Genomic DNA, 21,160 nt, shown 5'->3' with positions numbered 1-21,160 from the left:
GTATCCACTGACAAGAGCCCCTGGGTAATCAGGGACCAAAAGCCAGCCTATTCTCTGCTCACCAAGCTGTGCTCCCCAGCGTGAGGCCCGTCTCCTCAGAGAAGGAGCACCTTTTTCTAAATACACAAAGGCACTCTATGAGTTAGAATGGCTCTGCTCGGGGACACATGGATGCAGAGGAGAAGGAGCCGCAGGGCCAACAGAGGCTGTTCAAAACCCTGGCTGCATCTCACCACTCACCAAGCCACTGCTGATTGACTTTTGAGAAAATCCTCTGCTTGGTGTTTTGATTCCCTCTCGTAAGTTGGTGAGTAACTTGCCTGTTCTGCTGTGAGACTTGCATGTCTCCTGTGACCTCGGTCAGAGGCAGTCGGGTCCTGTGCACTGGTCATCTCCGGACACCGTGACAGACAGAGGATCAGGCCTGCAGGGTTGCCTCCCTCCGCAGCTTTTGAATACCATCTCCATCTCGACCTCTGCTAAGATGCTCACCCACCGAGGCCCTCAGTGAGTACAGCCAAGGGGTCTCCTCTCTGCTGCTCTCCTCCCCCCACCTCTGCCCCAGCACGTGCCTCTCGCCCAGTAAATGTCTTTGCTGACTCTGGGATGTGAGCAAAAAGCAGCAGCAGGAATCGGACTCCATGGTCTTCTGGGGAGAAGCAGGGGTGGATGGAGAGATAGAGACCGGAAGCAAAAGGGGCATTAAGGTTTCATAAGTTTCACATGAGCACCAAGGGTTTTCTGTGTGCTGATCACTCTGCTAAGAGCTTTATATACGGTACTTAATGTCCACAACAGCCAGTGCAGGAGACCTTGGTGTCTCCATCTTATAGATAAGAGAACTGAAGCTCAGAGTTCATACAATTTGCCCAAGATCACAGCTAATAAAGTGAAAGAGCTGTACCGCGAAACAGTGATTTTAACCCAGGGATCACAGAGTCAGACACCTCCATGGCAGTGTGTGGATTGGGCCAGGTGAAAGGCATCAGGGAGGGATGGGGCTTGTGGCCAACTGGAGTACACACCTGCCTCAGGGCATTCACATACTCAGTCTTTTATCAAGCTGTGCCAGCCACTGAGGCCAGTTCTGCCACCCCTTTCTCTTTTATTTGCCACCCCTTTCTTCACCACTGGTCTTAACTGCCTCCCCACAAAAGCTCCTCTCCACTCCCACTCGCACCTGGGATGCTCCAGGAGCCTCCTCCACGGCCTTTGTGCCTCCAGCCTTACCTATGCTGGTCCATCTGCTGACCAGAGCCAGGCACTGTCCCTTCCCTGAGCACCCAATTCTACAGAGACCCACCCCACCAGACATGCAGCACTCACAGCCCGCCCCCCACCAGGGACCGTCACAGAGTAGAAGGAACAAGGACTTTGTAGCTAGACAGTTCTAGCTTCAAATCCCAGCTCTTCCATTTGCCAGTGGGGTCATCTTGGATAAGTTACTTAACCTCCCTGACCCTCAATTTTCTCTCTAAGGCAGAGCATCATGATGAGAGCTAGCATGCAGAGTCCTTAGGCACACGAAATGCACTCACACTTGTTAAGCGCTCAGCCCAGTGCCGGGTGCCCGGGAGGTATTTACCCCACATGGAAAACACAGGCTGAGAATGGGTTGTCACCCCCAAACCCAGAAAGCCAGGGAGGAGGGGGGACTTGCCCAGCTAATAAGTGGAACACTCAGGTTTCAAATCCAAGTCAGTTTCTCATCTGCAAAATGGAGACAAACTTCAGGCACACATGGTCCTGCACAGACCTAGAGAAGATGCCTGTGGCAGTAATAGGTGCCCTGCATCTGCCCAGACTCATTAGGGAGGCAGGAGGGCAAAGGGGCCAGGCTAGACCAGAGCTGAGCTGATCCCCGCCCAGAGCAGGACTGCAGGGCAGGGCGCTTTCAGCCCTTTCCAGACCCTGCATCTGATCCTCGGACGCCTCACCCTCATCGCCGCAAACATTAAAACTGCACCCACATTCCTCATTAAACATAACTCTGCTTGAAATGTAAAAGGGTTTTTATGAATTTGCTTTTGAAATTACTAGACTCTGAGTAACTCTTTCAATTTACTACTGGCTATGATTTCTCTTCAATCATTCCTGCATATTCTGGAACTCATGACAAAAATCCAACCTACAAATTGTTTTCAAATATAGTGACATTTGTATGGATACCAAACTTAACAAATATTAAAGTTGACATGTTACTTTCTGAAGGCATTTAGTTAAACATTTAGTAATTTTCACACTTTTTCATATTTTTCAGCCCCCAAAGTTTTTCTTTCAAGTCTCCAGCATTTCCTGGGCCTTTAGAAGTCCGCCCTGGCCCCTAGATAGGACGGGATTGCTCACGAAGCCAGGACACTTGGCTCCTCTCCATCTCCAGACACGCAGCCTGCCCCTGCAGGTCCAGCTGCAAGAGCACCTGACCCCGGATGGTCCAGGGCATCCTTATTTGGGTAATTTTATTCTCATTTTGAAAACAAAATGATTTGCCAAATGTTGGATTAAATACGATTTAATGCTTAAATCTTTATTGGAGTTCCATATACATACATTTACGAATGAGGCAATGCTTTGATGGGGAGAATGTTCTCATGTAAGGTTTGGAAATTAGGATCACTGTCATCCTAACCAAGCCTTACCAGCCCCTTCCATCTGGGGGCACAGCCAACTGCCCCCCTGCTCCCCTCAAGTCCCCCAGGATGGGGCACCAGGAGGTGAAGCAGAGCAGGGCAGGGTGTGATGTGGCCTGGCACAGCCCGCCCAGCCACAGTGTTTTGTGACTGACAAGGGACAGTCCCCCAGTATAGACGTCACTCAGGGCCGGGCCCATTCAAAGCAGACTGGCTGAGACAAGTTGATTTGCCTGTTTTATTGCACTCTGTCTGGGGCCCTTCAGAGTAGACCAGTTTTTTGAATTCCCTCTGCCATCCACTCCACTCCCTTCTCCATGCAAGAGGCAGAAGCCCTGAATCCCGACCATAGAGGAAGGAGGTAGAGGAGGGAAGATGCAGCCTCTTCACAAAGACTTCCACACACACCTCCCAAGCAGGCCACGAGGAGGGGCATGACATAATTCCAAGAAAGGGAAGGAGGTAGAAGGACTGCACTGGAGTGGGTGAGAGAGAAGGCAGGGAAAGGACTTTAACTTCAGTTGACACACTTTGATTCATTCTATCAAGAAGCAATAAGATAGATATCTTGGACCTGGTCATTTTATTCACGGTCATCTAGATTAGGAATAATCTGTAAAGCCCTATATGCAAAGATAATAATATTTAATAGTTATTGAGCACTTAGTGCTTTATATCGAGACCCAGTGAATCCAAAATGAACCCATGAGAAAAGTGCTATTATTATCCCTGTGAAATTGGTGAGGACCTGGAGGCACAGAGAGGGGAAGTAACTTGCCCAAGGTCACACAGCCAGTAAGCAGTGAAGCCAAAATTCAAACCCCAGTGGTCTGGAGCCAAAGCAAACACTGGTAGCCACGACATTAGGCCATGGTTATTCTTAACAAAGAAGAGCCATTATTGTGAGGCTCATCATGGGGCAGTGTACAGTGATTAAAATTTATAAAGAATGTAAAAATATTAATGAAATGTGGAAGGACATTAAAAATACATTTTTAAAATACAAAATTATACATGTATGATCTCAACTTAAAATGCCTTTTTAAAAAGAACTGAAAGGAATATGTAAATATATAAAATATATTTTAAACATATAAATGTATCTCAGACAGAAGTTGATCAAATATTTGTTGAAACTGGTAGATTATGAATGGGCTTTTTTCCTCTTCCCATTTTTTCTATATTTTCCAAACTTTTTAAATGAAAATTACTCTTTTCAGTTAGGAAAAAGTACTAAGGTCTGTTTTACAATTATTTGCTCTCAATAAATGTTTAAAAGAGAAATTTCTGAGAGACAAAATATCTAGAAGCAAGTTGTTTAAAAAAAAAAATAGTGGGAGGTTGTTAAGAAACTTTTTAAATTGGTAATACTCTTACAGCTAGGCCTCAGAACACTGAGAAGAATGTACAAGGGACGAGAAAATGGAATAAAGGATTCTATTATATGACAAGTTCAATGAGAAAATACAGAGTCTTGGCTGTCCTAAGTGCTAGCAAATGAGACAGGTAATTCTTGCCTTCTAGAAAGATCTTCTAATCCTCCTTCCTTGTCTTACAGATGAAGACACAACATGTTTTTACTATTAAATACATTCACCTCCTTGAAAAGTAAGTTCCCTTCAGCCTGTTAAAGCATCCTCCCTTGGGCAGATGCAGGCCCAGCCTGAGGTGGGGAGCCCTGGACCCCGAGCTCCCCTGGCTCCAGCCCAGATTCCGCCACCAGCCAGTTGCATCTCCTGGGCCTGTTTCCCCAACCAGAGACCAGCCAGACTTGTACAATCTCTTGCTCAGCATCCAGCTCTAACGTTCTGCTCTACGTTGTGTAAAAGTCTAGGACAAATTGGCTAGAGATGCCTTCTGAAGACAGAAGGACCCTGGGTCTTGGCCAGGAGTGAGCCTGGCTAGTAGCCCTCAGGAGGCAGTGGCATCAGGGGAGCTTCTGCCCAGAGGCGCTAGGCAAGATGCAGATGCAGGAAGAGAGGCGGGGCTGGAGCAGAGTGGGCTGACCAGGAGTGGGGAGGAAGCCAGCCTCCTGCTCCCTCTCCAGGCCCTCAGTTAGGCAGGCTCACACTGTTCTACGGCTAATTGTGTCTGAAGCGACCAGCCGTCTTTCTCCCCACTCAGCAGCAGCAGCAGCAGCAGCAAACAGCTTCTCCATCGCCAACCCAAGACCCTGCACAGCACAGGGCACATTCCACTCTCCTCCTTACACGGGCAACAGAGTCCAGCAACCTCTGTGCCCAAGGAGGTGCTCCAAAAATCATGCATTAAACATGGGACTGAAGCCAAGCTGGTTAGGTCTGGATTCAGAAGGAACACGCTTGCTCCAACCCTTTGCAAGAGAATCTGCCCGGAGCTTGCAGATTTCTGCGCTACGCCTCCCACCTACTGAATCAGAATCTCGGAGGGTAGGACCTGGAAACAGCATTTTAAACAAGCTCCCCAGAAGGGCCTGATGTCCCCAGAGTTTCAGAACCACTGGCCTCAGGCTTGCTTGTAATCTCACATTCCCACATCTACTAGGGTGTCCTAAGAGGCTGGAAGTGAGGAGAAAGTAGAAGGTGGAAAGGGGATGCTACTCCCCAAACTGATGTGACAGAGATGTGCCCGAGACCTGGGGTCAAGTGTCTGTTTCAGAGGGGGCGGGCTGGACAAGGGCCTAGGGGCAGCAGACAGGTCCCCGGTGGGCCTCTCCTCCCACCCCGCTTCCTTTGTCAGTTTCCACATGCATAAACACACTCAGTCAAGCCCAGTCACTCCCCTCAGAATTTGCTGTATCTCCATCCACAGTGCTCCTGGACCCAACCTCAGCCACCGTCCACCACGGCTCTCCCTCTCCCAACAGAGACCCCACCTGCCTCATTACTTAAATAATCTTTATTTGTCATGCACTAGGAAAGATGGGATTGTATGAAACACTGCACTTCATAGCAAAGGCCTCGGTCCAGAACACAACACAGGGGACCAGGTGGGATCCAGGTCTGGTCAAAACTCTGGGGACCATAGTAGGGATACTATCCTCAGGGCTGGTGGCAGATCCAGGACCCTCCCGCTGCAATGGCCCCAGACACAGCACAGGGCAGCTGCCCCCTCCCACAGAGGCACAGGAAGCTGACACCAGGGGAGCACATGGACCAGAGGAAGGACGGTGAAAGCTGTTGGGCAGTGACTTGGCGGAGGTGGTGGTCCAGCACCTCCGGGGCCTGAGCCCAGGCAGCCAGGGCTGTGACTCAGCCAATTCTACCTGCTGCAGATCCCTGGCAGCCCGTGCCCACAACACACGTGTACAGGCCACACCTGACTGCCCCCCAGCCACATAAGCAAGACGGAGGCCCAAACTCCAGCCCCAGCCAAAGCTCAAATTTGCCCAAGCCAGGACCCCAAGGGCCAGAGGGGCCAGACCGCCACAACCATCCCTGGCTCTGTGGACACACAGATGCCCGCAGGACAGCCAGCCTTCAGAGGATCCTGGGACAGGTCCACCAGTAGGGCAGACCTCAAACCTGGGCCATCGGGTGCCACCTGAGCCAAGACAAGGGTAAAGCGGCTCCTGGGCACCATTTTCCCTGGGTGGCACAGATACAGGTAGAGACATGCAGGACAGAACAAAGAAGAACAGACACATGCAGAGACCACAACAGGGTGGGAGGGGTCTGAGGACAGAACGTGGTCAAGGTGCCGAGACGCGGGGGCACTGTGTGGGCCAGGCTCACTGAGGCCCTGGGCTCATGGTGATGCCCGCCTCCTCCGGGATGGTCTCCAGCATCTCGCTCTGCACGGCCTGCGTGATGAGCGCCAGCTCCTGGCACAGGGTCTCATGGCGGTAGCCCACACGGATGTCCGGCACATTGGTGCGGCGGATGTCATTGCCCTCGGGGCCCTCCTTGGTATAGTTGGGTCCCAGCCAGTGGCTCTTCACCTGAAGGGGCAGGATAATGGGCAGGGCTGCAGCCAGCTCTGAGGGGCCAGGACCCCCAGGACCTTCCCAAAATGCAGAGCAGGGGAGGAGAGGGGATGCCAAGGGGGCGCAGTACCTTGTGGGAGAAGCCACTCATGAGCACACTGTTGCGTGCCAGCTCGCACATGTCGCAGGAGCTGAGCTTCCACACCTGGGTGGCGATGCTGTACTCCTCCATCAGTGGCTCCTGCACAAGCCAGGTTCCCTCAGGCAGGTGGACGGGGCCTGCCACCCGCCCCTCCCACGGACTTGCCACGAGGCATGCTGCACTCCACCAGCAGAGGGCAGCACCAGCCCCGAGACCTGCCCTGTCCTGGTGGCCTTCGTGTCCCAGGACACCCGCCAACCGGGCTGCCCGCCGTGTGCTGACCTTGGTGAAGTGGAACTGCAGGGGATCGTCGGTGGACAGTGAGACCATGAGGCCGCGGGACAGGTACTCAGGTAGTGGGTTCCGGTGGTAGCTGAGGAAGAGGCTGTTGTTGCTGAGCGGGGACATGGCGATGCCAATCTGGGCCAAGTAATACAGGTACTGCAGGACCGGGGCCTGGGCAGGCAACAGGGAGGGCAGGCCTGTCAGGTGGCCTCCAGGCTGGGGAGGATACCTGGTTCTGGGGGTTACAGGTCACAGTGGGGGACAGGGGGCAGTCCAGGCTGGGCCTGAGTTGCAGAGGGTCAGTTACAGCCAGAATCCAAGTTGGGGCCTCAGTGTGGAGGCTGGGGTCCAAGCTGGGGAGGAGGACCAGTTGCTGAAGAGGCTTGAAAGGCTGGGAGGAGGGGAACCACTGGGAGGGGAGGCTGGGGTGCAGAGCCTGACCTTGCGCAGAAGCAGCCCATGCGAGATGTTCTCAGCCAGCATGAAGGCCGACACCAGATGGTGGATGGGCCCGGCCTCCCCACAGTGCGGCCTCAGCACAAACGTGTGGAAGCCCCTCTGCCTGGGGGGCGTGAAGACAGCGTCGGGTCCCAAGCCTGGCTCGCCTGGGCTCCTGAGCAACCCCCACCCAGTGACTTTGTGGGCCTAGGACCAGGGGGCAGGGGTAGATTCTTGGCAGCGAGGGCTGAGCCACAGAGTCCCGAGGGCAGAGAACCCATCCGATCTAAGACTGGGGCCAAGAGGTGGGTCAGAGATCTGGTGGCCCCAGCCTACGGCAGGCCCAGAGTAAGGCCTGCTGGCTGAGAGCCGGCAGGGCAGGCAGAGACACGGCACCAGCGGAGCCCAGGGGCAGGCACCTGCGCAGGTGGTTCAGCATGGCCATGTTGACGAAGGTGTAGTACAAGTAGTAGGCATACGGTGGGTTGTCCTCCTCCACCCAAGCCTCGGGGAGGGGGCTCTCCAGGTTGAAGATGTGGTTCTCAGGCTTGGACTCATCATCCACGCTGTCAAAGCCGTCCACCTGGCACAGGACACTGGGGTCAGGTCCAGAGCCGCAGCCGGGCCTGAGGCAGTGTCCCCCCCATACCCAGCCCTGGGCCACGCCCTCACATGCTCCAAGAAGAGGTGCAGCTCCGGGTGGCTGGCAGGGTGGATGGTGGCCTCGAACAACGGCAGGAAGATGTTCTCCAGCATCTCCTGGAAGTTGGCCAGCTGGCCCTTGGTACGGTACACGTCACTGCAGGCGAGACGAATGCACACAGGTATGTGTAGGTCAGGGCAGAATCACAGAAGCACTTTTGAGCCATGTTGGGTGGGCCGGGCGGGACAGACCGTGAGTGGACCAGGGAGTCCCTCCTGTTCCGAGGGCTCGGCTGGGATAGGGGAGGGTCAGCCATCCCAGGAGGGCAGGAGGAGGCCCTGGCCTCTTGACCTCTGCCCCCCACATTCCCTCCCACTCCAAGGCACACTCACAAGAGGCGGGGCACCTGCACGAGCCAGCGCACGTTGGGAGAGTGTACGCGGTGCATGACGGCCCAGCGCGCCAGCTTGTCCCACTCGTCCCTTGAGCGCCCGTAAATGGAGAGCCGCAGCTCCGCGTTCTGGTATTTGCTCTCCTCCAGGTCCGACATCACCTCCTGGGACGTGCGAGGCAACTGTCACCCTCAGGCTTCTCACCCGTCCCTGTCTTCGCGCCCACCAGGTGTGCTCAGTCAGACCCCTTCATGCCTCTCACTCACCCTCCCCACCCACCCATGCAAGCCCCCAGCTACCCAGTCAGGGAGGGCTGCCCCAGGCCGACGCTGCCCCTCCCTGTACGTGGGCCCTGGCAGCCCCTCCTCCCTACCTTGATGATGTGAGCAAAGTACTTCCCAGAAACCCTGTTGTCGGTCTTGATGAAGATCTCTCGGAGGACAGACTCCCCAATAGGGTTATATTTGGCATTGAACTTGTCAAAGCGATGGAAGGTGTTCCTGTCCTGGGGGAGGAGGGCAGGCCCAAGTCACCCCTGACCCTTGGCCCGCACACTGGTCCAGCCCCTCAGCCCCTGTACCACTGGGACGGACCGCGTGCACATCGAGCGTGTCCACACTCAGGTCGTAGGCAGTGAGATTCATGCTCTCGAAGACCTCCCGCAGCGTCTGCTCGCGACCCTGCTCCACGTGCACAATCTCCTCCAGGTGCCGCTTCATCGCCCGTTTGATGAAGCGCAGCAGATGCTTCTGGTTCATGCAGGACGAGGCATGGATGTGTGTGTCCACCTGGGGGGGAACGGGGACTGCTGAGTCCATGGGAGGCCAGGACAGTCCGGAGCCTGGGCGGTAGGATGGCAGAGGACTCTTCAAACTGGATGCTGGGTGGGGACCCAGGCCCTGGAGGAGGAGGCTGGGCAGAGGTGCAGGGTCCGGCTTGGGGGTGAGGGCCCACCTTGCGGATGTTGTAGAAATCTCGGTGTGGCACCTTCTTCTGGGCGGCCAGCTCCTTCATCTCGTTGAGCAGCACGTGCATCTGGAACTTGGAGCTCAGGTACTGCAGCCGACGGTAACAGAATGACTTTCTGGGCAGAAGGAGAAGCAGGCAGGGGCTCAGACCCGCAAGGAAGCACCTGGGAGGGCCTGGGTGGCAGAGCAGAGGGAGGAAGCAGGAAGGTGCAGGCCTGAGGCTGCCAAGGGGGCAGCAGATGACGGGAAAATCTAGGACTCGGTGACTGAAGGGGTGGGAGACTGGGTGACAAGTGTCTGGGGCAGGGCTGGGGCTGGAAGAATCTGAGCTGGGAGGGGAGCCGAGTGTCTGGGACAGGCACAGACTCACATGGGGCCATTGATAATCAGAGCCATCAGCACATTGACATCTGCCACAAATTCCTGCAGGTCAGGGTACGGCAGCTCCACCTCTGAGCAGCTGGTGTGTAGGGAGAGCTTGAGTGAGGAGAGCAAGCCAGGCCCTGTGGGCCCTCCCGAGCCGATGCAGCCCGCCACAGCTTCCCCCCAGCATGCCCCGCGCCCCTCTTACTGCTCATCGGGTTCCCTGCGGGTGTAGACATGAACCACACCCTGCACCACGCGCAGACCCAAGCCCAGGTCCCCAGGCATGGTGCTTGGCTCACAGTGCTCGTACGGGTGCTGCTCCAGCGCAGGGGGGTGCACTGGGGCATCTGCAGGGGTGAGAAGGGTGGAGTCAGGGCCAGGCCTCTTCCAGGCCACCCACTGCCCGGCCCAGAAGCCCCAGCAGGACAGCTCCCGCCCTGCCTCCACCCCTGCACGCCAAGAGGCTGGAATGAACTCGGGTGTGCGAGGAAGCAGGCAGGTTGAGGTTCCTAGGCACCAAGCTCAGCGAGCCTGGGATACCAGGGCACTTGGAGTAGGACAGGGATGGGGGGTCCCACCAGCGGACACAGGGGTGTCCGGGCCCTGCTCATAGGTCCGTGTCTCCAGGGGCTTCTCGGCCAGCTGCTGCAGGTACCGGCGGGTGGTGGGGCAGAAGCTCTGCAGCGACAGGGCCATGTACTTCTCCCGGATGAAGAGTGCCCGCACCACGCTCTTGGCTGCGTCCAGCAGGTCTGTGAATGGCACCTGGAGACGGGGACACGGAATCACTCTCCTTGGTCCCAGTCCCAGACCCGGCTCACTCTCACGTCTTCCCTGGGCCTTGACCCCAGAAACTCTCAAAGCATTCTGCTCTCAGCACAGCAACTAGCTTCCAGCCAGACCCTCTGCCCCTCCAGCTTCAAGAAAGAGAAACACCCTCTCTGGCCTCTACCCCCACCTGCCCAGGCTCGGGAAGCCCACCAGGATCCAGGGGACGGGGACACTCACCCCACACTTCTCCTCCCCGGAGATGGTGACCCGCTGAAATTCCCGCTCCAGCACCACATCTCGCTCCCACAGGCCCCGGTCGCCCTGCCCCTCACGCTGCTCCTTGTAGAGCCTACAAGTGGAGGGTACGAGGGAGGGGCTGGAGACAGCAGTGGGATAGGCCCCAGGCCTGCATCCCCCGCACCCCTCTGCCCTCCTCACTGGAGGTCCAAGTCACTGTCTGTCTTCAGGAAATCTTGCTTGGCCCGAAGCAGGATGTCCGGCTCCAGCCTAGAGGTGGGAGGAGTGAGAGGTCAGGCAGCTGATGAGGCCCTTGCTCCCAGGTCCCTGCACTGTACTAGGTGCCGTGCATGTGGTGTCACCTGTGGTCCTCACAGGGATGTAGAACACTATGCCGTGGGTGCTGCTCTTGCCCCACATCAGAGATGAGGAAGCACACCCGGAAGTTAAGCAACATGTTCCAGGCCACGCTGGTGGGTGGAAGACGGAACCAGAACCCAGCAGCCTGACTCCAAAGCCACTTCACACCACTGCTCTGTGCCGCCTCCCCAGGGGGCCCCAGAGGGAGGACTGGTTGGAAGAGAAGAGAGATGGGGCTCTGCAAGCGTCCGGATGGAGACAGAGGGATGCTGGGCAAACTATCCTGTGTCCCTCCCCCCAACCCCACGCTTCCTGTGCCCCCCACCCCATGGCCGCCTGGCTGTGCCCCCCACCCCATGGCCGCCTGGCTGTGGCCCTCACCCCGTGGCCGCCTGGCTGTGCCCCCCACCCTGTGGCCGCCTGGCTGTGCCCTTCACCCCGTGGCCGCCTGGCTGTGCCCCTCACCCCGTGGCCGCCTGGCTGTGCCCCCCACCCCGTGGCCGCCTGGCTGTGCCCCTCACCCCGTGGCCGCCTGGCTGTGCCCCCCACCCCGTGGCCGCCTGGCTGTGCCCCCCACCCCGTGGCCGCCTGGCTGTGCCCCCCACCCCGTGGCCGCCTGGCTGTGCCCCCCACCCCGTGGCCGCCTGGCTGTGCCCCCCACCCCGTGGCCGCCTGGCTGTGCCCCCCACCCCGTGGCCGCCTGGCTGTGCCCCCCACCCCGTGGCCGCCTGGCTGTGCCCCCCACCCCGTGGCCGCCTGGCTGTGCCCCCCACCCCGTGGCCGCCTGGCTGTGCCCTTCACCCCGTGGCCGCCTGGCTGTGCCCCCCACCCCGTGGCCGCCTGGCTGTGCCCCCCACCCCGTGGCCGCCTGGCTGTGCCCTTCACCCCATGGCCGCCTGGCTGTGCCCCCCACCCCATGGCCGCCTGGCTGTGCCCCCCACCCCATGGCCGCCTGGCTGTGCCCCCCACCCCATGGCTTGCCCCTTGAGGCGACCTGTCTGGCTCTGAACCTGGGGGCTTACTTGACATCCTGGCTGATCTGCCGCTCCAGGCGCTGCCGCCGCTCCTCCAGCTGCTCAATGGGGCTCTCCTCCGGGAACTCGTACGGGGCGCTACGGAGCTCACTCTCAGCCAGGGAGCGGCTGAACAGCTCCTGGTGGGAGGAAAGGAAGGGTCAGTGTGGCCTAGCCATCAGGGTCTGGGGATGGGGTGAGGGCACAGGAGCTGGGGGTACCTGGGACAGGCTAGGGGATCAGGGCACAGCCAAGCGTGAAGTAAAGGGACAGGTGAGGTGGAGGAGGGGTGAGGGGAGCAAAGACTAGGCGTGGCGGCAGTGATGGGGGGACACAGGGTGCGGTGCCAGGCGATACCTCGGCGATCTCCTTGCATTTGCCATCCATAGACGTGCGCAGGTCGAGCGGGAAGTGCTTGAGGCAGGGGGCAGGGCCTGGCAGGGATCGGGCAGACTGCAGCGGAGGGGCCCCCAGCCCACCCCGAGCCTCTGTGGAGACAGTGATGCAGGGTCAAAGGGTGAAGGGCAGGGCCTGGGTGCACTGGAAGCCCTGGGCCCCTGCCTGCCCCAGGCCAGCCCCGAAGAGAGGCCAGTCCCCCCTCAGAGGCTGAGGAGTGAGCCCACATGTGGACCTCACCTGCATTCTGGCACGGGGACCCCTCACCCATTCCAGGCTCATGGGTGGGGCCACGAGTCTGCCCCTAGAATAAGTGGATTCATTCACCCCAGGAAGAAAAATCTGAATCCTGGACTAGGGGCCACCCCATCAGGCCATGAGAGAACCTCCATGTGAGTACCTGCTACAGGCAGGCACCCACGTGTCCATGTACACACATATACACACACACACACACACACTCTCTCTCTCTCTCTCTCTCTCTCTCTCTCTCTCCAGGCGCTCATTAAGGCCACACCAGCGATGCCAAGTGCACAGCTTCCAGGGCAGACAGTCCAGGATCAGACCTGCCTCTGGACCAGGAGATCCCCCTCTCAAGGGCCAGGGTCTGCGGCTGATACCCTAGACCTACAGAGCCTGGGGAAGCCACAGCTGCCACTCAGCTCTGACCTGGGGACCAGCCTTCAAGGGAAGAGGAAGAGAGGAAGTGGAGGACCTGGTTGGCAGCAGGAACCCTACCTCCTCCCTGGAGGCCTGCCCTCTCCCCCAGGACCCCAGGGCTGCCAAGATGTGGCCTGGCCCCAGCCTGCCCCTCCCACTGCTGGCTGCCCCTCCAAAGGGAGCTGCCACAAACAGTCTGCGCCACTCAGAGGCCCCAGGATCTGGGCCGGAGGCCCTGGGGAAGGGAGTAGCAGAAGCCGGAGTCTCTCACCACGGAAGGAAGAATTCCTCAGCTTCCAACAGGAGGCTGGCACTAAAGGCCTTGAAGCTGATAGTCTAGAGAGGCTGCCTGAGCTCCCAGCCCACCCCAGAGGACCCTCCCTGGGCTCCCCAGCCCCACCCTCCCAGCAGGAAGCTCTCCCAGTCAGCCGTGGGGGGGTACTCCCCTCCAGCACCCTCCTTCTCCCTCTCCACTGTGGCTCAGGATGGACTCGAGGCTCTACCAGGCAGCATGCCTTGAAGTCTCTGGGCCCACTTCCCAATACCCCAGAGTCCTGTCCTAAGGCTGGACAAAAAGAAGAGGGGGTGCCTGCCCCAGATCCAGGACCTAGCCCCCCCTCGCCCTGGTGCCTGCCTGGGCCCTACCTGCAGTCAGGCAGCGCTGGCCAGCAGCCCTGTGCCCCTTGCCCGCCTGTTTGCTGAGTGGAGCTGCAGCCAGTCCCCCAGGACAGCTCAGGGGCCGGCACGGGCTGTACCAAGTGCAGCTGCATGCAGGGGAGACCCTGGGATGACGGCAAGCAGGGGGCTGGGGAAGCTCAGGGGAGTAAAGAAATCAAGGGAAGGAGTATCAGAGTTGGGAGATAAGAGAAACCCCCAAACTGAACAGGCCCTTAACCTCTACAGTGCCAGGGCCCAGCCCAAAGTGGGGCCCCCAAGGGGGAGGAGCAGGGCAGGCCGATATGGGCAGGGCAGGCTGGCAGGGAAGGGACAAGCCTCCTTAAAATGCAGTGCCCTAGGGGATAGTGTGTAGGGCCTGGCCAGCCAAAGAGTAGGAGGGGACGAGCAGCCCTCCTCACCTCCACACCCAACAGCCCCAGGCCAGCTTCCTCTGCCCAATGGCCTTGTTTTGCTCACCACTGCCCTCTGGGCCCCTGACTACGGGGTCTCTTGGGAGAGACAGGGCCCCTGCTGGGGAGAGGAACTGGCTGGCAGCTGGGGTAGAGGCTCAGTCCAGGAAGGGACCAGTTAACGCAGCTTCCCTGTTGCCCAGGGGACTGGTTCATGGCCCCCTAGACCTCCAGCCCCTGTCCAAGCCTATCGTCGGGGACAGACTGCCCAGGAGGAGAGGTTCAGAAGTGGGACTAGAATTTAGAGGACTTGAGTCTGACTCTGTTCCCAATTACTGGCAAGTCTCTACCTTCCGGAGGCTTCAAGTCTGCCTATAATGGGGTGATAAGGGGTCCTGCCCTGCCTAGCCACAGCTGCTATGAGGTACACAGAGATACGGCTCTGCAAGTGTTCTGGAAAGTACCATCATCTGTGATTATGAACTCCTGGGACCCTCCAAACACTCCCCACATGCAGTCCCACCCACTGGGGGCGGGGGGAGCTTCTGGGCCCAGCGCAGGCCAAGGCAATGAGCAGTGACGGTGTGAAGAGAACAGAATTGGCAGGGTGGGAACACTGTCTCTTACTCGGAAGAGGGCAGAGCAGAAAGAGGAAAGAAGATGGACACCAGCTCTGCCCTCAGAGCGTTAAGACAAAGCCTAAGGCCCTTGCTTCCCCCAGGAACCCTGACCCTACATGGCTCCTCCCCACTTCTAACCCCCTCCAGAGAGGCTGACCACAGACCTCCAGGGCTGGTGTGTATCGGGTCAGCAGAACTGAGTCAAAGGCCCTAATCTCAACCACCTCTCCTAGCAGGGTGACCCAGGGTCTCCACAGAAATGCTGGGGTGACCAGGACAGGTTCTGGCACGCAGAGCCATCCCCCCAGCCTGCCAAGCCACCACACAGGGCTGCCAGGGTTCACTGGAGGTGACAGACAGGCAATAACCTCCGCACTTCCTGAGTCCAGGTCTAGAAGACCCAGCTGCCTGCTGGTCCCTTCTCCCAGGGTCTGTGCCACAGCACCACACCCACACCCACACCCACAAGGCACACACACACACAAGGCACACACACACAAGGCACACACACACACACACACAAAGGCGTGGGGAGGGGTGGTCAAAAGCCAGAGGGGGCTACTCCCCAGCCATTCCCACCAACTCCAAGATTCTTGCCAACCTGTCTACCCACTTGACCAGAGCCCCTCACTCACTGCCAAGGCTGCCCCGGCAGGCAGAGAGGTACCCAAGGCTTTGACCCCCAAGAATCAGATGCTCCCACCATGTGACCATCCCAAGGTATACAGATCTAGCCTCAGGGGACACCCTCTGGAGGCACAGACCTGGGCACAGAGAACACAGACCCTCAGGCCAATACAGAACTCAGGCCAGCATCTTCAGTAGCATAAGAAAACCAGGAGGTAGGCATAAGCAAAATCAGCCTACAAGTACAGACAGGTGCTCCGGGGGTGGGGGCACTGGCTTGACCTGGTCACCAAAGTGGGAGTGGTCTTCCCTTAGCCACAGGCCTGGGAGCAGCAGACGGCAGGTAGCTATCCCTCAGCAAGCACGGACCCAGGCAGCTGAGCCCTCAGGGCGATGGGCACAGCTGCACCACACTGCCAGATCCAAACGGTGCAGAGATGCCTACAGGAGTGGGAGCCAAACCAAAGGGTGCAGGAGCACACGCAGGCCAGCAGTGGCCCCAGCCTGAGCCCTCGCATGGGCCCAGCCCAAGGACACCCCATACTTCTGAGGAAGCTCACAAGACAGATCAGGAATGAACATCCCCTAGACCCTGGATGCCGGGCGGCAATAAGTGTGCCCTAACATCAGACCCCCAGTAAGGGGGTTCAAGATCTAGGATCCTAGAAAGAGTAACTAACTGCAAGAGGACAGCCTGAGCCTGCCTGGTAAAGGCACAGCCACCAGCAGTGTGGCCAGTCTGCAAACTAGTCAGTCCCACACATCCCCCACTCCATTCACACACACTCCACATGCAAACAGTCTTAGCACATCCACACGCTGACACGTGTGCAAATACACTCTTGCTGCACCCACACCCACGCCCACTCCTCGTTACAGAGGACAGCATCCCCGACACAGAACCCTGTCACCCTCCACCCCGCCTCCCTCCCCACACCACCTCCCAAGCCAGCTGTCCCTGGGAAGGGGACAAGGGGCACCACTGCAGAGAAGGTGCAGGAGAAGCCCCCCTCCTGAGGGTACCAGTGGCCTGGGCGAGAGGTAGGGGCAGAGCAAGCCTGAGGCCAGGAAGCACACACTCACCTGGTACTGCAGAGGAAGCCTGCAGGCTGGCCCGCTTCTTAAAGGGATATTTGGCCTTGGATTTGCCGGGGCCAGATGAATAGGATGCCATGGCTCCGGCCGCAGAGACGGCGGGGGGAGTGTGAGCCGCACCAGCTGGGCCTGGCTCTGCCACATCCAACCCCTTCCTCCGCCCCGCCCCCAGCGGGAGTGACTGATGCAGGAAGCAGAGGCCCCGCAGGCGGAAGAGGCCCTAGCCATGATTTCTGATGTTGTCTAGGCAACCTCAGGAGGGGGGGGCCTCCATCCCTGCCCCTTTACCCCTCCCTTCCTCTCCTCAGTCCCTGGAGTGACACGGATGGTCGTGTCACTTGTTTCCTCACTTCCCCTGGGGGGTGGAAGTGAGGAAACAAGATGGAGAAGCGCCAGACCCAGCACTCCACAAAGCCCTCAGGAGCCTGGAGCCCCGAGCCCCTTGCCCCTTGCCCCTTGCCCCTTGCCAGGGCTCTGGAGCAAAAGAGTCAAAGTCCAGGCTAACTGGTCCAGCCAGCCAAGGAGAAAAAAAATAGTAATAGAGAGGGATCCAGCGCAAGCTCCCCCAAGCTCAGAACACTTTCCTCTCAGGGCCAGCGGATTCCATGAAAACCCAGCCCCTCTGGGGCAGAGTCCCCTTTTGTCCTCGTCTGACCCCCAGCCCCAGGGGTAGCCCAGCTCGGGGAGGATGGGGTAGAACTGAGAATCCCAGCCCAGTAGGGAGGAGCCTGTCTTGGGAAAATTCCACTGTCCAAAGAAGCTACCCTCTAGGAAGGCAGGGAGGCCAGGAGGCAGGGGCTTCTCTGGGGTCTGTGAAAGAGACCCCAGCGGCTTCTGACTTTTCCTTCTGTCTTTCCACACTCAGGCTCTGCTCTCCGGGCGCTCCCCGGGAGGAGCTGTCCGCCTTCCGTAGGTCTGCAGGCTGTGCCCACCCTCTTGTCACCCTGGACACTGCACTTCTCTGTCCCAGAGACCCTGCCCTCCTTCGCACGCGCACACACTCACCTGAGGCCATGCTGCCCGAGCCCTGAGGGGTACCGGGAAGTCTGCTCTCCAGGGTCTGCAAAGCCGGGAAGCCCGGTCGCGAGGGACGGGAGAAGGGCTGGGATCCAGACCCCGGCAAGTCACTCCAAGGGCCCCTGCCCTGGCACTGAGATGGGAGAAGTAAGGCAGTCTTTCAAAATTGCTGGCTGTAGGGAGGCGGACCCCTGCCGACCTGGGCCGCTGCACTGGCCTTGTAGACCCCGGCTTCCCGACCCCCAGCCCCGCACTCCAGAGGCGGGCAGGCCACGTGCTCCCCGGAGAGCGGGACCCGCAACTCGTCTGGGCTTCTCTCCACACTTTCTGGGTATTCGGGTCGGACTCGGGTAGCTGGACTGTGGGGGAGTCACTCAACAGGTGCAACCCCACCGAAACCTCGCCAGCGCCGGCGCGCTTCTCCGCAGCCCCAGGCCCCGCCAGGTCCGTGGCCCCGCCCCTACTCGGGCCCTCCTCCGCCAAGCCGGCCCGGCCCCGCCCCCGCCATTTTTCCTCTTCCCGGCGCCACGTGGACAGCCGCCACTCAGCATCCGCCCGGCAGCGTCTTGGGGAAGTTCTGTGCGTCAGCTTCCTCACCAATAAAGTGAGATGGGGTAATCGCGGCACCTCACTCAAACGGGTTATTGTGACGATGAAACGTTAAGCACCTTTGCGTGATACCTGGCACAAAGCCAGTGCCCAATAAAAGATAGCTATTATTATTGTGCCAGGGTTCTCTTTTAGCAGAAGCCCTTCCCGGCAGGCGTAGCTAGGCAGGGTGTGTCCTGCAATTCTGACTCTCCTTCCCACATTTATTTCTGTATTTATTGGTCAACAGCTTAGGCTCTGTGGCCAGTGTGGTTCAATTCCAGACTCCACCTACTTCCTGACTGCCACTGGGAATGTTAACTTCTCTGTGCTTCTATTTCTTCTATAAAATGAGTGTAAGAGACCCCACTTTATATGGTAGTTGTTAGGATAAATGAACTAATATAAGTTAAGTGCCTGGCTTGTCGTTACTACTCAGTTAATGTTCCATAATATCATTGCTGTGCTTTGGCCTTGGCCCCCTGTTGACACTCAGAGGTTGATTCACCTTGCAGTCTATAAAGAAGGGGTGCTGGGCTATTTTGGGGACTGCAGATACCCCACACAACCAGAACCCCTACTCCCAAGTAGCAGAGAATCCTACTTAAAGGAAACCCGTGGGAGAAAGGCCCTATAACGTCACTGCACATAATTAAACGTATTAGCAGCTTAGTCTATTCCTGTGTCTCCACCTTGTGGGAGCCCTTTGCCCCCACACCCAGTTGTACTAATGCTGTTTGTCCAGCTCCTCCCAGTTCTCACCACCCCAACCAAATTCCTTCCCGAACTCTGCCTCCTCCCCTCCTACCCAGACTGGATTGTGGACCCTGAACCCTATTCTCTACCTGCACCTGGTGTTGCCTCCATTGATCCCTGCCTACTTACTGCTCTTCACCCTGGACAAACTCAAAAAACCATGGCCTCTGTAAACATGGGGGGGAAAAGTTCACCTCACAAAGAATCAATAAAACTAAAAAGAGAACAAGGAGATACCATGTTTACCCATCAAATTAGCAGATTAAAGGAAAAAAAAATCCTAAAGCAGGCAAGGGGGTAGTTAGTGAGATGGGACACACACATATCCTACTGGTGGTGGTAAAAAACACTGATATAATCTTTCTGAAAGCCATTTGGCAACGTCTACTCAAGAGTCTTAAAAAGGTTCGTATTATCTGATCCAGTAATTCCACTTCCAGGAAATTGTTCTTCTAAAAAGCGCTGCAAGAAAAATGTGCACAAAATTGTTCATAACTGCAATGTTTATCACATAGAAAGGTTGGAAACTTAAAGGTCCAACAATAGGAAAATGTTTAAATTAGGTCATATGCATACAATGAAATACAACCATTAAAAATTGTTCTTGAAGAATCTCTTAATAAGGTGAAAATGTTTACAATGTAAAGTTAGGTGAAAAAAATGGATGCACAAATCTGTACATACAGTATGACCCTAATTATGTGACATATACGCATAGAAAACAAACACATCAAATAGTGTAACAAATGATTATCGGTGAGTGGTGGAATCATGGCTTATATTTATGTTCCTCTTTATACTTACTTGCATTTTAAAAACTGTCTACAATGCATATCCATGATTTTTATAATCAAAGAAATGGAAAGCAACAAAAGTCTATAAAAATCTGTAATAGCCTCCACATCCCACCTAGTTAAGACTCTCCTATGTCTTAACCCCGGACTAAATTAGTCTTGGGGCCTTTAGGAATTTTGAGGCTGTTGGGCTCTCAACATTGAATAATAAAATCTCAAAATTAAAAATCCCAGGTAACCATGTAGAAGGTCATCTATATTCTGATACAATGCAAATTTTGACATAACTTTAAAGGGTGGTATCTTGCATTGAGCCAGGTCTTTTTAGGATTCCCCCTTAATCCAGACCTACCTACCTAACCAGCCCATAGGTGGCAATTCCTGCCCTCCACCCTACCTAGGAAAACCAGTTCACTAGTCCCTTCATGCTCCTCCCTAGTCCCATCTACAACACACCCTTCACCCTATAACTCTCCCCTATTTCTAGACTTTCAGTATGCTGTCCCTGCTAGGAAGTCTGCCCTGATTACAGCTAAGCCTCAATCTCCCCACCTACACAACATCAGCAAGAATCTTAGTGGGGTTTCATTGTCTATGTAGAACAGTTTGGGAAATGAAGGAGTGAGTCATCCTCTCTGACCTCCAGCTGTTTTCATATTGGGGACTTAAGGTTGTCTTTGAGCCTCTGGGATCTTCCCTAGCTTGAAACCAGCTTCCTCACTGCCTAGCTTGTACCCCAGATGGTTCCTGGAATGGCCCTCCCTGAATCTTAGCCCCCCCCTGACAATGCACTCCTTAATTCTCTGAAGAACTGCTTCTCTTAGCTTCTCGTCTGATGCTCACCTGTGACGTCAGCCTCCTACCAAGGTCAAACCACTTTCAGCAGATATTAGACTTGGGAGAGAATACCTGCAGCCTCAAAAAGATCATTGGCCATGAGTTTCCTAAACCAAACATTATGCCTAGATCCTTCTAGAATCAAGCTGTTCAGCTTTTTCTCAGCTTCTCCCAGGAGCCAGTCCCCCACCCCAGTCACCCTGCATTGTTTATAGCACCATGCAGCTGTATCCAACCATACTTGTTTGTAAGTCTTAAATGGGTTTTAGCCAAACCCTTTGTCATTCAAGGCCCTTCACTGGCTAGCCCCAATTTTCCTTTCCTATTCTCATCTCCCAGCCCTCCCCTCCATGCACTTTCCACTCTTTTACTCCAGTCCAGTCATATCAAACTTCCCAGTCTTCTCTGAGCACACTTTGTACCTCATGCCTCCATGCTTTTTCTCATGCTCTTTCCTCTCGTCCAAATGTCTATCCCCCATTTCTATTGTTGTTCTGCTTCTCTGTTGAAAGTCTGTTCATTTTACAATTTTTCCCTCCCTTCTTCTACTAGAG

General features: G+C 56.5%; 1 protein-coding gene across 3 annotated transcripts; it reads right to left on the bottom strand.

Annotated features, from left to right (window-relative positions):
- Positions 1 to 5,488: 5,488 nt before the first annotated feature.
- Positions 5,489 to 17,703, bottom strand: AMPD2 (adenosine monophosphate deaminase 2). Of its 3 annotated transcripts, none has more exons than XM_059927355.1 (18): positions 17,620 to 17,703; positions 12,507 to 12,637; positions 12,159 to 12,289; positions 10,978 to 11,046; positions 10,777 to 10,888; positions 10,347 to 10,533; positions 9,974 to 10,115; positions 9,773 to 9,862; positions 9,389 to 9,518; positions 9,028 to 9,222; positions 8,808 to 8,939; positions 8,435 to 8,598; positions 8,072 to 8,198; positions 7,819 to 7,982; positions 7,403 to 7,523; positions 6,959 to 7,132; positions 6,665 to 6,775; positions 5,489 to 6,549 (listed from the first exon to the last, which is right to left on the bottom strand). In XM_059927355.1, the coding sequence occupies exons 1-18, from the start codon at positions 17,627 to 17,629 to the stop codon at positions 6,340 to 6,342; spliced, it is 2,400 nt and encodes a 799-aa protein (XP_059783338.1). In that variant the 5' UTR covers positions 17,630 to 17,703; the 3' UTR covers positions 5,489 to 6,339. The 3 variants fall into 3 exon arrangements, with proteins under 3 accessions (XP_059783338.1, XP_059783331.1, XP_059783344.1); XM_059927348.1 differs by lacking the exon at positions 17,620 to 17,703 and adding an exon at positions 16,603 to 16,949; XM_059927361.1 differs by lacking the exons at positions 5,489 to 6,549; positions 7,403 to 7,523; positions 17,620 to 17,703 and adding an exon at positions 16,603 to 16,960 and having other exon boundaries at positions 6,682 to 6,775.
- Positions 17,704 to 21,160: the final 3,457 nt, after the last annotated feature.

Source organism: Balaenoptera ricei, chromosome 1 (genome assembly GCF_028023285.1).
Source record: "Balaenoptera ricei isolate mBalRic1 chromosome 1, mBalRic1.hap2, whole genome shotgun sequence".
Lineage (NCBI taxonomy): Eukaryota > Metazoa > Chordata > Mammalia > Artiodactyla > Balaenopteridae > Balaenoptera > Balaenoptera ricei.
Note: the sequence above shows the minus strand (reverse complement) of the source record. Positions and strands in the feature narration are given on the sequence as shown.

What these genes read in the sequence shown, in the direction of transcription:
- AMPD2 (XM_059927348.1), bottom strand. Translation starts at nt 16,693, where the DNA reads ATGGCATCCTATTCATCTGGCCCCGGCAAATCCAAGGCCAAATATCCC. An exon ending in CCGGGGAGGAGAAGTGTGGG is followed by an intron (nt 10,534 to 10,776) that starts GTGAGTGTCCCC and finishes CCCCGTCTCCAG; the next exon opens with GTGCCATTCACAGACCTGCT. An exon ending in TGAGTGGCTTCTCCCACAAG is followed by an intron (nt 6,550 to 6,664) that starts GTACTGCGCCCC and finishes CTGCCCCTTCAG; the next exon opens with GTGAAGAGCCACTGGCTGGG.